This window comes from Natrix helvetica, assembly GCF_964273705.1.
Source record: "Natrix helvetica genome assembly, chromosome: W".
Taxonomy (NCBI): domain Eukaryota; kingdom Metazoa; phylum Chordata; class Lepidosauria; order Squamata; family Natricidae; genus Natrix; species Natrix helvetica.
Window position 1 is genome coordinate 78,060,413 of NC_138555.1, and position 12,347 is coordinate 78,072,759.

The 12,347-nt window shown below is 42.5% G+C and overlaps 1 protein-coding gene across 7 annotated transcripts in view; it reads left to right on the forward strand.

Annotated features, from left to right (window-relative positions):
- Positions 1–11,273, forward strand: part of LOC309400509 (T cell receptor alpha chain MC.7.G5-like) — a 233,387-nt gene extending 222,114 nt beyond the window's left edge. For all 7 annotated transcript variants that reach the window (XR_014176669.1, XR_014176670.1, XR_014176671.1 and 4 more), the window contains 4 exons: positions 2,611–2,898; positions 6,491–6,541; positions 10,307–10,414; positions 11,008–11,273. Coding sequence is in view for 1 of the 7 variants with exons in the window: in XM_081969043.1 (XP_081825169.1) it covers positions 2,611–2,898; positions 6,491–6,541; positions 10,307–10,413 (446 nt within the window). In the remaining 6 variants the exon portion in view is untranslated. The remainder of the gene's footprint in view (positions 1–2,610; positions 2,899–6,490; positions 6,542–10,306; positions 10,415–11,007) is intronic.
- The last annotated feature ends 1,074 nt before the right edge of the window (positions 11,274–12,347 follow it).

A 12,347-nucleotide genomic window follows, 5' to 3' on the forward strand; every position in this document is an offset into this window, starting at 1 on the left:
GATGGCGCCGCCGATAGAACCAGTTTGGGGTGTGTGGCCGGCCGAGTTACGACCTACTAGGCTGAACCGGTCCGAATCAGTAGGAACCCACCTCTGCTACTAACCCTCTCCATTTTGCAATTGTTTACCTTTTGAAATTTTATGTTATTTTTACAGTTTTAACTTTTATACCATACAATACAATAGGAGAGTTGAAAGGGATCTTGGAGGTCTTCTAGTCCAACCCCCTGCCTAGGCAGGAAACCCTATAGCGTTTCAGACAAATGGCTATCCAACATTTTCTTAAAGACTTCCAGTGTTGGGGCATTCACAACTTCTGGAGGCAAGCTGTTCCACTGATTGATTGTTCTAACTGTCAGGAAATTTCTCCTCAGTTCTAAGTTGCTTCTCTCCTTGATTAGTTTCCACCCATTGCTTCTTGTTCTGCCCTCAGGTGCCTTGGAGAATAGTTTGACTCCCTCTTCTTTGTGGCAACCCCTGAGATATTGGAACACTGCTATCATGTCTTCCCCTAGTCCTTCTTTTCATTCATTCATTCTGATTTTAATGTTATTTTTATTCATTCTATTTTGTATGAATCTTTATTCATTCTATTTTGTACGAATCTTTATTCATTCTATTTTGTACGAATCTTTATTCATTCTATTTTGTACGAATCTTTATTCATTCTATTTTGTACGAATCTTTATTCATTCTATTTTGTACGAATCTTTATTCATTCTATTTTGTACGAATCTTTATTCATTCTATTTTGTACGAATCTTTATTCATTCCATTTTGTACGAATCTTTATTCATTCTATTTTGTACGAATCTTTATTCATTCTATTTTGTACGAATCTTTATTCATTCTATTTTGTATGAATCTTTATTCATTCTATTTTGTATGAATCTTTATTCATTCTATTTTGTATGAATCTTTATTCATTCTATTTTGTATGAATCTTTATTCATTCTATTTTGTATGAATCTTTGAATGAATCTCTAGTCTGATTGCATTTGCAATCCCTGGCACCTCAAAAGTCAATGAGTGACTCCTGATCCCCGCTCAAAAAAAGTCGTAATTTCTGTTAATTACTCTCTAGAATAGCAGACAAGATTTTTCTTTTGACTCCAGCAGGAAATTGGGATGCATGCTTTTCTAGAAAGGGATGATAACCAGGCTTAAAATCGCACACGTTTCCATAACTTCATTGCCTCTTATGACAACAGTGTACAATGCAAAGTAGAACAAATAGATGAGAAGGAATGTTGTTCTTGTTAGTTGCAAAGTCGTGTCCGACCCATTGCGACTCCGTGGACAATGTTCCTCCAGGCCTTCCTGTCCTCAACCATCCTCTGGAGTCCATTTACGCTCAAGCCTACTGCTTCGGTGACTCCATCCAGCCACCTCCTTCTCTGTCGTCCTCTTCTTCTTTTGCCCTCAATCTTTCCCAGCATTGGGCTCTTCTCCAAGGAGTCCTTCCTTCTCATTAGGTGGCCAAAGAATTTGAGTTTTATCTTCAGGATCTGGCCTTCTAAAGAGCAGCCAGGGTTGATCTCCTTTTGGACTGACCAGTTTGATCACCTTGCAGTCCAAGGGACTCGCAGGAGTCTTCTCCACCACCATGATTAGGGGACTGGAGACTAAAACATATGAAGAACAGTTGCAGGAACTGGGTATGTTTAGCTTAAGAGAAAGAAGGACTAGGGGAGACATGATAGCAGTCTTCCAATATCTCAGGGGTTGCCACAAAGAAGAGGAGTCAAACTATTCTCCGAAGCCCCTGAGGGTAGAACAAGAAGCGATGGGTGGAAACTAATCAAGGAGAGAAGCAACTTAGAACTGAGGAGAAAGTTCCTGACAGTTAGAACAATTAATCAGTGGAACAGAAGTTGCCTCCAGAAGTTGTGAATGCCCCAACACTGGAAGTCTTTAAGAAGATGTTGGATAGCCATTTGTCTGAAACGGTATAGGGTTTCCTGCCTAGGCAGGGGGTTGGACTAGAAGACCTCCAAGGTCCCTTCCAACTCTACTATTGTATTGTATTACCATCGTTCAAAGGCCTCCATTCTTTGATGTTCAGCCTTTCTTATGCTCCAACTTTCACAGCCATACGTTGCAACTGAAAAAACAAACAAACCCATAGAAGGTATAGCATTCTCTTAATTGGTGGGATGTCACTTTTTACATCTAGCCCTTGATTTATAACAACAATGGGACCAGAATTTCTTCTGCTAAGTGAGGCAGTTGTTCAGTGAGCCGTGCCCTGATTTTACGACCCTTTCAGCCACAGTGGCTAAGTACATTTTCCAGGTTGTTAAGTAAATCCAGATTCCCCTTGGCTTTGCGTGTTGGAAATCGGCTGGCTAGATTGCAATTGACAATTAGGCAACGCCCACCTGCAACCGTTGTAAAATATGTGCTGGCTTGCTCCCTGCCCAAATTTTGCTGGCTGTGGAGATGCTGCAACCGTTGTTAAGTGGGAGGACTGGTTGTAGGTCACTTTCTGTCACGTCAAATGGTGGCTAAATAAACAGTTGTATATCTAGGACTACCTGTAGGTGCTTTCCAAGCTTTTCAGATCTCAAAACTGAGCAATGTATGGTTTTTTTATTATTATTATTATAGATCTTGTTGAGTCAGACCCTTCGGTCTACCAGTTGGCATCCAAAGAAGAATCCAAAGAATCCAGTGGCGTAGCCGCTTGCCTCATTACTGACTACTCACCTAATCCCATCCACGTGATTCCTCATAGTAGCTTGGAAGCTGAAGAGTTCAATGGCTCTGCTGTAGTTGTGAAAGAAGACGGCGACAAAACATCAGCCAGCCTTGGGGTCGTCATTTGGAAGAACAATAAAGATCCACTTCAATGCTCTGCTATTTACAATGGGAAAAACTACCAAGCTGAAAAGGAAGGTAAATCGAAATAAATATTGGCATTCACATCAAACCCATATCTAAAATAAAGCTTTCTTCCTCCAGTCCAGCTTGGAGACCAATACTGTGTTTCCCCGAAAATAAGACAGGGTCTTATTTTCTTTTGACCCCCGAAATAAGTGCTTGGCCTTATTTTCAGGGAGGTCTTATTGTTTTGGAGGTGCAGGAGGGGGTAAGCATAGTCCCCTCATGGCTGCTGCTGTGTTGCAATGTTTTCAGGGAGGGCTTATTTTAGCGCATGCGCTCAAAAGCCCAATTGGTTTTATTATCAGGGGAGGTCTTATTTTTCAGGGAAACCGGGTAATAGCTGCCTTTGTTATGGTTCCTGAGGGCTGGTTGAATATCTATTGGACATCCCGCAGAAAAGATGAGACTCACTTAGAGAACCAGATTTCCAAAAGGTTTCGCAGATACATTGGTTTGTTTGTTTGTTTATTTGGATTTATATGCCGCCCTTCTCCAAAAGGACTCAGGGCGGCGTACAACATTAAAAAAAACACACACACCCCAAAAGTTAAAAAGAAATTAAATACATATCCCAAAAACAAACCGAATTTAAAAGACAATACATTTAAAATAAGTTAAAATTAACAGGCCAGGCCGGCTTGTTGGAAAAGCCAACTTTTTAGGGCGCGTCGGAAGGACTGGAGGTCAGGGATTATGCGAAGCTCTGGGGGCAGCTCATACATTTAGCGTATGGCATGCCATCCGTGGACTAGCAATCAATATTAACCCTTGAGTTCGATTAGTAAAACACAATAAAATATCAATGTCGAAAAGATCAAAGTTGATATATCAATGCCTCTCGGCCCGGGATGGTGAATCTATGGCCTGCGTGCCACCGGTGTCACATGGAGACCTCTTTGCGGGCACTTAAGCTGTTTCCCAGCTCAGCTGCACCGCACATTCACGGGCGTGCGTTTCCCGCCAGCCAGATGATTTTTGGGACTCTGCCGTGCGTGTAGGAGACATGCGCGGGGGGCTGGGGGATCATGTGCACATGCATGGTGAGTGGGAGGAGTCACTTGCACATGTGCAGAGGGGTGTGGGGGAGGGGTGCCCCCCATGCCCCTTTTTTGGTCACAGAAGGCTTCAGGGAGGCCTGCTAGGCCCAAAATGTGGCATGGTGGGGTCGCGCGCATGCACGGAAGAGCACGGAGGGTTGTACGCATGTGTAGGGGGAGAACAGCGGGGTCATGTGTGCATGCGCAGGAGGTGGGGCGCATTGCATTAGGGGTGTGGGCATGCGCGTGAGGCAGTGGTGGGTTTCAAATTTTTTTAGAACCTCTTCTGTAGGTGTGGCCTGCTTTGTGGGAGTGGCTTGCTGGCCATGTGACCAGGTGAGAGTGGCCAACTTGTAAAATGTGGTGAAACTCACTTAACAACGCTCTTGCTTAGCAACCAAAAGGTTGGCTCAGAAACTCTGGCATTTGAAGCACGCAAGCCTTCAAGCTGTCAAGTTACAAGACCCTTGCACCCCTAACCCTTTAGGACAAAAAAACCCCCGGGGTGTTCAAACTTGACAGCTTTAAGACTTGTGGACTTCAACTCCCAGAATTCCTCCTCCAGTCATGTTGGCTCAGGAACTCTGGCATTGAAGTGTGCAAGTCGTAAAGCTGTCAAGTTACAAGACCCTTGCACCCCTAACCCTTTAGGGAAAAAAACCCCAGGGGTGTTCAAACTTGACAGCTTTAAGATGTGGATTCAACTCCCAGAATTCCTCCTCTTGCTCTTCATCTTGATGTCCGGACAGGCAGCAGGGGAGGGAGCTGGAACCGGTTCTAAACGGCACTGTAGATTTGTGCAACCTCTTCTGTAGAAGAGGTTAGAACTGGCAGGAACCCACCCCTGGCACGAGGAGAAAAGGGTTAGCCATCCCTGGTCTAGGCCATCTAACCATTGAAGTACAGCATCGTTTATATTAATACAAAAAATAAATACCAGACCAATTTACGCCTTCAACTTCTGGTCAGGATGTGATCTACAGTTTGATGTGGGAATCTGCAACCGTTCTGCAGAAAGAGATGGGGCGGGGGGGGGGGGGACGAGACTTTCTCACAGTTTATTGAGATGTGCGTTTCACACATGGTTTAAACTGCCTTACTTCCCCAAGTAGTGTAACACGTTTTTAACCATGCACCGTGTGAGATACAGACACACATATTTGCTGAAATAATATCATTCCTTCTCTTCAGTGAAAAGGAGAATTTAAGTTTCGTTTTTAAAAAGTACTGTCAATAGCAAAGATAGATGCAGTGAAATAGCATTCAATCATGTTCAGAGTTGCCTCCAACTTTAAAGTGGATGACAAATACATTTAATAACAAACAATAATCAATAAGTAAACTTTCAAATAGTTTGGGAAGTGCTTGGGAAATGATAAATCTTCACCTAGTCTTCAGAAGACTGTTTATGAAGGCATCAGGTGATCTTATCTGCTGAAGATATTCTAGAAAGGAGTTGCCACCACTAAAATATGCATTACTCCCATATATCAACTTGTAAAGCGTTTCCATGACTGTTATCAAGTTGACATAAAAAAGAGAGAAAAGGGAAGAGAATGCCATGCATACCTTTGCCCAGAGTCAGTCTCATATTTCTACAGCTAGCATGTGAAGTGTGCACATTCGTAGCCTGCCACAGCATCTTGTTGGTGGATGTGATTTATGACACAGACAGAAAGGAGGGGATACAAGGGTAAAGTTCAGATTCCATTAAGCGGAAATCAGTTTCAGCTCCGCAGAAGAACATGCCAAAATGTTGATCCTAATAAATGAATGGATTTCTTTTGAACTTTGTCTTGAAGCTCGTAAATTAATTAGGTCATCTTTTGGAAACTTCATACCAAGCTTGCCTCAGTCTCAGGAGGTCCTTTACCCTCTACTACTACTTAGTACTACTACTAGTAATACTACTACTAAGTGCTGCTACCTAGTAGTAGAGGGATAAGGATCCCAGGTGGACATCGTAATTAAAGGCACATAAAAATAACCATTGCTCCTGCTTGTAACACAGCTGTAGGACGTCTGTTTTATTTTTTTGTGTGTTGGAGAAAGAAGAGAGCAAGCCACAAAATATGAAAAGTTGTCAGCCCTGCCTCAACATGAGCTTCTAAGGAAAAAAAAAACCTTTAACAACATTGAGGATGAGAAGGTCATGGTTTATTAGAAATCAAGGAATATACAATAATGCAAAGCCGGAACTGAAATTCGTGTGCCAAAATCCCAGGGTAACTTTTCCCTTTCCAAAGGTGCCTCCCATAACTGGTCCCTCCAAGTCCAAAAAATGCAAAAGAAATGTGTTTTTTAGAAAGGTTTTCCGAGGAATGCAGCTGCCCTCCGTTCCCAAGCCGTTGACCTTGAGAAGGTGCTCAGAGTGGGACGATAAACTTTCATCAACTTTTGTTTATGGCAGATTGACACCGAAATAACTTCTTGAGGCCTAGTAGCATAGCATAGCATCAATCATCCAGGTGACGTCTGAGAAAAACATTCCCTGAATCTATCTTGTTTTTTCTTTTATCATAGTCGTAATCATTATTGAGTTGTTGTTGTTGTTGTTGTTGTTATAGGGGATGCTACATGTAAAGAAACTCCGTCCGACACTCCAGCTTTCGAAACAGGTATGTTAACTGTGGGTAAAATATCAAAATAACAGAGTTGGAAGGTGTGAGGGAATCGCGCAGCAGTTTTCCACACCAAGTCAGAGACACTGAAAAGATCTTGTAGTTTTATATTAAAAAATGTATTTGACATTCCAATTTACAGCAGTCAAGATAGTCAGGAGGACTAGGAACGTCGTGAGGTAAATCACAGAGCACAAAGGGGGAAAAAAGGCGGGAAAAAAGGGAAATTCCCCCTTTACCTCATAGCAACCAATCATAGGGTAGATTGCCTCATGCACAAGCCAGCACTCTCCGACCAATCAACAACAACTGTGGGTTCTGGCCAGAGGTGGGTGTCTACTGGTTCAGACCGGTTCGGGCGAATCTGTAGCTTTGAAGATCAGCTGGGAGTGAACCAGTTAGCTCCCACGAGCAAGCGCGAACCGTGTGCTTAGCAAACCAGTTGTTAAACCAGTAGGATCCCACCCCTGGTTCTGGCCCAATGTACACTTCACTGTTCCAGCCACTAAATTTAATATGCTCACAGAAGGGACTTTGGAGATCATCCAATCCAACCTCCTGCTCAAGCAGGAGACCCTATAATAATATAGCTATATGAATGAGATATACCTGTGAGAAGTTGAAATAAAAGCAGAACGTTGTGTTAAGTCCTGCAAAGGCCTCTTCAGTGGGGTTTGGGGGGGGGATCTCAAAAAAGTCAAGATGGCAACTGTGAATGCCGATTCTAAGCCTTACTCCCTATTTACTCTCTGCGGCAAGCCCGACACACACACACACACACACAAACGAGCAGAGTTTGAATTGTTTACAGATTAACAGAGTTGGAAAGGACCTTATAGGTCATCTAGTCCAACCCCCCACCCCTACCCCATTGTGGCTAACATTGTGATTTCATTTTAACCCACACTCCTTCACTGCAGAATCACATTTTTGTTGAACACGCAAGTATGTCTTTGACGTACGGCAGTTCATTTAGTGACCGTTCAAAGCAACAACACGACTTTAAAAAGTGACTTATGACTTAACACTAAGTTTTTCAGACTTAACATTCGTCCTTGGGACTTGAGTTACCGTTTCTTTGTGGGGTCTATTTCACTTGTGTCATTAAGCCACGAAATATGGTTTGAATGGCTGGGTTTGTGCTTGTAATCTTAACTATTTACATAGATCAGAGGTGTCCAACTCACGGCCCATAGGCTGCATGCGGTCCTGAACAGCTAGTAATGTGACCCTAACAAAATTATTGCGGTTGAAGCTGAAGTAGTCATTGAGAGGTAGGACGTTGTAGCAGACAATTTTGTGCCTGACCTACCATATTTTTTAGAGTATAAGACGCACCAAGGTTTTGAAGAGGCATTTTTTTCAAAAAAGTAGGTAGGTAGAGGGATAGAGAGAGAGAGAGAGAAAGAGAGAGAGAGAAATACAGTAGGTAGGTAGGGAGAGAGAGAGAGTAGTTAGGTAGGTAGGTAGGTAGGTAGGTAGGTAGGTAGGTAGGTAGGTAGGTAGGTAGGTAGGTAGATAAAGGGAGGGAGGGAGGGAGAGAGAGAAAGAGAGAGAGAGAGAGAGAGAGAAATACAGTAGGTAGGAAGAGAGAGAGAGTAGATAGGTTGGTAGGTAGAGGGATAGAGAAAGAGAGAGAGAGAAAGAGAAATACAGTAGATAGGTAGGGAGAGAGAGAGAGAGAGTAGGTAGGTAGGTAGATGTTTCCAGGTGGATTTATCCATGTGCTGGAGAAGGAAATCGCTGACAATCTGCAGCACCTAAGACTTTGTTTCTGCTGGCACAGCACTTGATCAATCTAATTCTCATCAACCACTCTAACTAAAGAGCTTTCCGAAAGGAAAAAAAAAGTTTTTGCACTCTGCAAACCTCCCAAAAATGTCCACTTTTTTGCAAAAATGCCCCCCCCCTTTTTAAAGAGGCATGAATAGCCTTTGGGGGGCTTGAAGAGTGCTCCTGGGGGCTGGGGGGGAAATTGAGCAAAAAATGGCCCATTTGTCGCTCATTTCTGCCCTCCCCAACCCCCAGGAGCTCTCTGAAAGCCTCCTACAAGCTATGCACGACCAATTTGGTAAAGGGGGCGGGGCTTCAGGAAGCCAAAAATGCCATATTCGATGTATAAGACGCACCCAGATTTTCAGCCTCTTTTTGGAGGGTAAACGGTGTGTCTTATACTCCGAAAAATACGGTAAGTGTAGTTCATAAAATTGTCTGCTACAACGTCCTACCTGTCAATGACTACTTCAGCTTCAACCGTAGCATCCCCAGGGTCACAGGATCAAAATCCGGATGCTTTGCAACCGACTCATGTTTATGACCGTGGCAGTGCCCCGGGGTCATGGGATCTCCTTTGGCGATCCTCTGACAATGGGGAAGCCAGTTTTCCCTTAACAGTGGTTTGACTAATTCAACAACTATGGTGATACACTTAGCAACTGTGGCAAGAAAGGTCACAAAATGGGGCAAACTCATGTTTCGCTTAGCGGTAGAAATGTTGGGCTCAATTGTGGTCGTAAGTCGAGGACTACCTGCAACTTTTGATTCAGCATGAAGCATCAAGTCAGACATGAACTCTTAAAGGGCCCAATCAAATATTGCTTGGTTCAGCCAAAGATGGGGAACTGTAGCTCTTTAACGATTTGTGAACTTCTTCTTTTTTTATTGAAATAGTTTTATACAAACAAATTCCCCCCCCTTTTTTTTTTACCCCCCCCGACATATAATATAGATCACATACAAATACTATACCCTCTTCCCTCCCCCCGTCTTAAGATAAGTTTCTCATTCAAATATTGTACCCCCTCATCTCCCAACAATCATAATTTAAATTTCTCTTATAGTGACAATAGCCCATTAACCCCATCTTCTAAATTAATTGAACATATATAAATCATAACGTAAATTTCTCTTAAAGTAACAATATCCCATTAGTCCCATCTTCTAAATTAATTATACATATATATTTCCCCACCCTCCACCCTAACCCTCCCCCACCTTTCAATCAAACCCACCCCCCCTGACTTCCGCTGTGCACCACTCCAGTAATTCCAAACATCCCATATGTTATTTACTCTGTTCATCTGTCAATCTAAACATTCTTACCTAAAGGCTACATAGTACTTCCTAGTCTGATATTTATTCTGTATATAATCAATCCATTTTACCCATTCCTGTGTATAATTCTCCTGCTTCTGACCTTTTAAGAAAGCTGAAATTTTTGCCATTTCCGCAAACCCCGCCACTTTCTGAATCCATTGATCGATTGTCGGTAAAGAATCTTTTTTCCAGTGTTGAGCAATCAACAACCTAGCTGCTGTAACCATATACAAAACCAGTTTTGTTTCCCCTTTAGTAAAATCCTTAATTATACCCAATAAAAACATTTGCCGAGTAAATTATATTCTTTTCTTAAATACATTTTGCATAACCCACCATATTTTTATCCAAAAAGCTTTAGCCTTATTGCAAGTCCACCATACATGAAAAAAGTAGCATCTAAACACCCGCATCTCCAGCATTTTGGTTGAACATTTGGGTACATACATGATAATCCCAGACTGGCTCAAGAATTCTGGGAGTTGAAGTTCACAGATCATCAAAGTTGCCGTAGTTCTCCACCCTTGATCTAGGCAAGCATCATAAGCAACCAATCTCAACGGCCAAATGAGACAACTTGATATTTATCTTCTTCTTTTTCTTCTTCTTTTTCTTCTTCTTTTTCTTCTTCTTTTTCTTCTTCTTTTTCTTCTTCTTTTTCTTCAGACGAAAGGTTGAATCTTCTCTCTCTCACTGTATTGGGACTGAGATTAATATTTTTCAAGAGCGTCGCTCTCAACCTGATGCTGACCTTCTGGGCATGGTCAAGATGAGGTAAGCAGATCTTTTAATACAGGGGAAAGATCCACTTAATGTCCATGGTTTCACTTTGGGCACCTCAAACCTGGATTAAATCATTTCTAGACCTGAGGTGCTATTCAGCAGGTTCCGACCAGTTCTGGAGAACTGGTAATGGGAATTTTGAGTAGTTCAGGGAATCAGTAAATGTCACTTTGGACTAGTCCCACCTCCGTCTATTCTCTGCCTCTTATACGCTTATACGCTGCCTCTTATAAGACACACTTATATGTGTGTCTTATACGCTGAAAACTATGGTACCTCACAAGGTTTCTAGTAGAACCCTTAAATTAAATGTAATTTCATGTTAATATAAACAAACATTTCTACATTTCATGGGATGTGTTCTGTGCACCTGCTGGCCACATCACCCCAGGAATTGTCTTCGGACAATGTTGACTCCTTCAACCAAGAAATGGAGATGGGCACTGTGCCTTAGGGTCAGAGGCAACTGACGGAGAAACCTTTACCTTTAGTAGAAATGTTTGAAAATGGTTTGTCTTTGGGACAACCGGCATCCTCCTAATTGTCTCAGATAACCAGAAATCTCTCTTCTTCTTTTTGATTAGGAAGGACAGAAAAATGGGGAAACGTAACTGGAACTTCAGAATCATCCAGGAACTTCAAAATTTGACTGGACGGAAACATGCTACCAGCTTTCCTAATTGCCTTCTCGGGTTTTTAAACAAAACAGCCTCCCTTTTTAAATCTTTCATCGAACAGCTTTAAAAAAAAAAACATCTAGGCAGCTTATCAACCCCAATTCTCGCATTGTTCTAATGTACTATTACCGTCTTCTGAATATTATGTGTTAAAACATTTACAGTGTAATAAAGTTGGATATTTGATTGTGTGTGTATGTCTCATCCTTTATAATTCAGGAACATTATTAGTTCTTCCCCCTTCAAAGAACCATTAACAAATAAACTCATGGTGGTTTACAAAGATAACAGAATAGCAGAGTTGGAAGGGCTCTTGAAGATTGTGAGCCGTTGCCCCAGATCAGCTCCGCTGTGCATGTGCCTGCGCCTCCTGTAGGACAGCTGTTTTTCAAGTCTCTGCCACATGTGTGCATGGAGGAGATGCATGTGTTCACATATGCATTTGCAGGGGCATGCCCATGCACAGGTCATGCATGTCACTGCGTTAATTGTTTGCTAGCTGAACTGAAGATTTACTGCGCAGGTCATAGGCCTTATCAGCAATGATTTACTGTGCTTGCTTCTTAACACGTTTCTTAATACATCACACATTCCAGAGACTTCTGATCTTCTGTTCGTCTGCCAAGAAGGTGGACGACAATTGCTCTTGCCAAAATGTAACAATTAGATAGATTTGTTTTTCATTTTATTTTCATATTAAAGTTTGTTTTTAATTAGAACATGTTATCGGGTCTTATTTTAGCTTTTTCTGAAGATATGCTTTTTAGGAAAGCCGACGGTCTACACCTCATTAGCTCAGGGTGAAATTTCCCCTAACAATGCATGCATAGGATGGGGAGAGTGGAGGGACTGCAGGCGTAAGCGCAGGGGTGGGGCGCCTATAGGGGAATCACCTGTGCACGTACATGGGGCAGGGCAAGCAGGTGGGGGGAGGGGTCATGCACGCATTGCATTATAGGAGCATGTGCGCGCTTTCAGCCCGCAACAGCAATAATGTTAGCTGTTCTGACCCCTCTCCGTCCGGTAATGAACGCCGACAGAGGCTTAGCTGTTTGCCACTTTTTAATCGCAAAGATTACAACTCTGTTGGCTGAACACCCAGACAAGAATCACATGCAAGAATAGTTGGCAGCTACCCAAATCAAACAGAACGGAATACAAGACAGACCAGACAAGAGTTTCTCAATACCGTTAGGAACGGTTGAGTCCTGCAAACAGCTTCCTCCCAAAATCCCCTCTTATATACC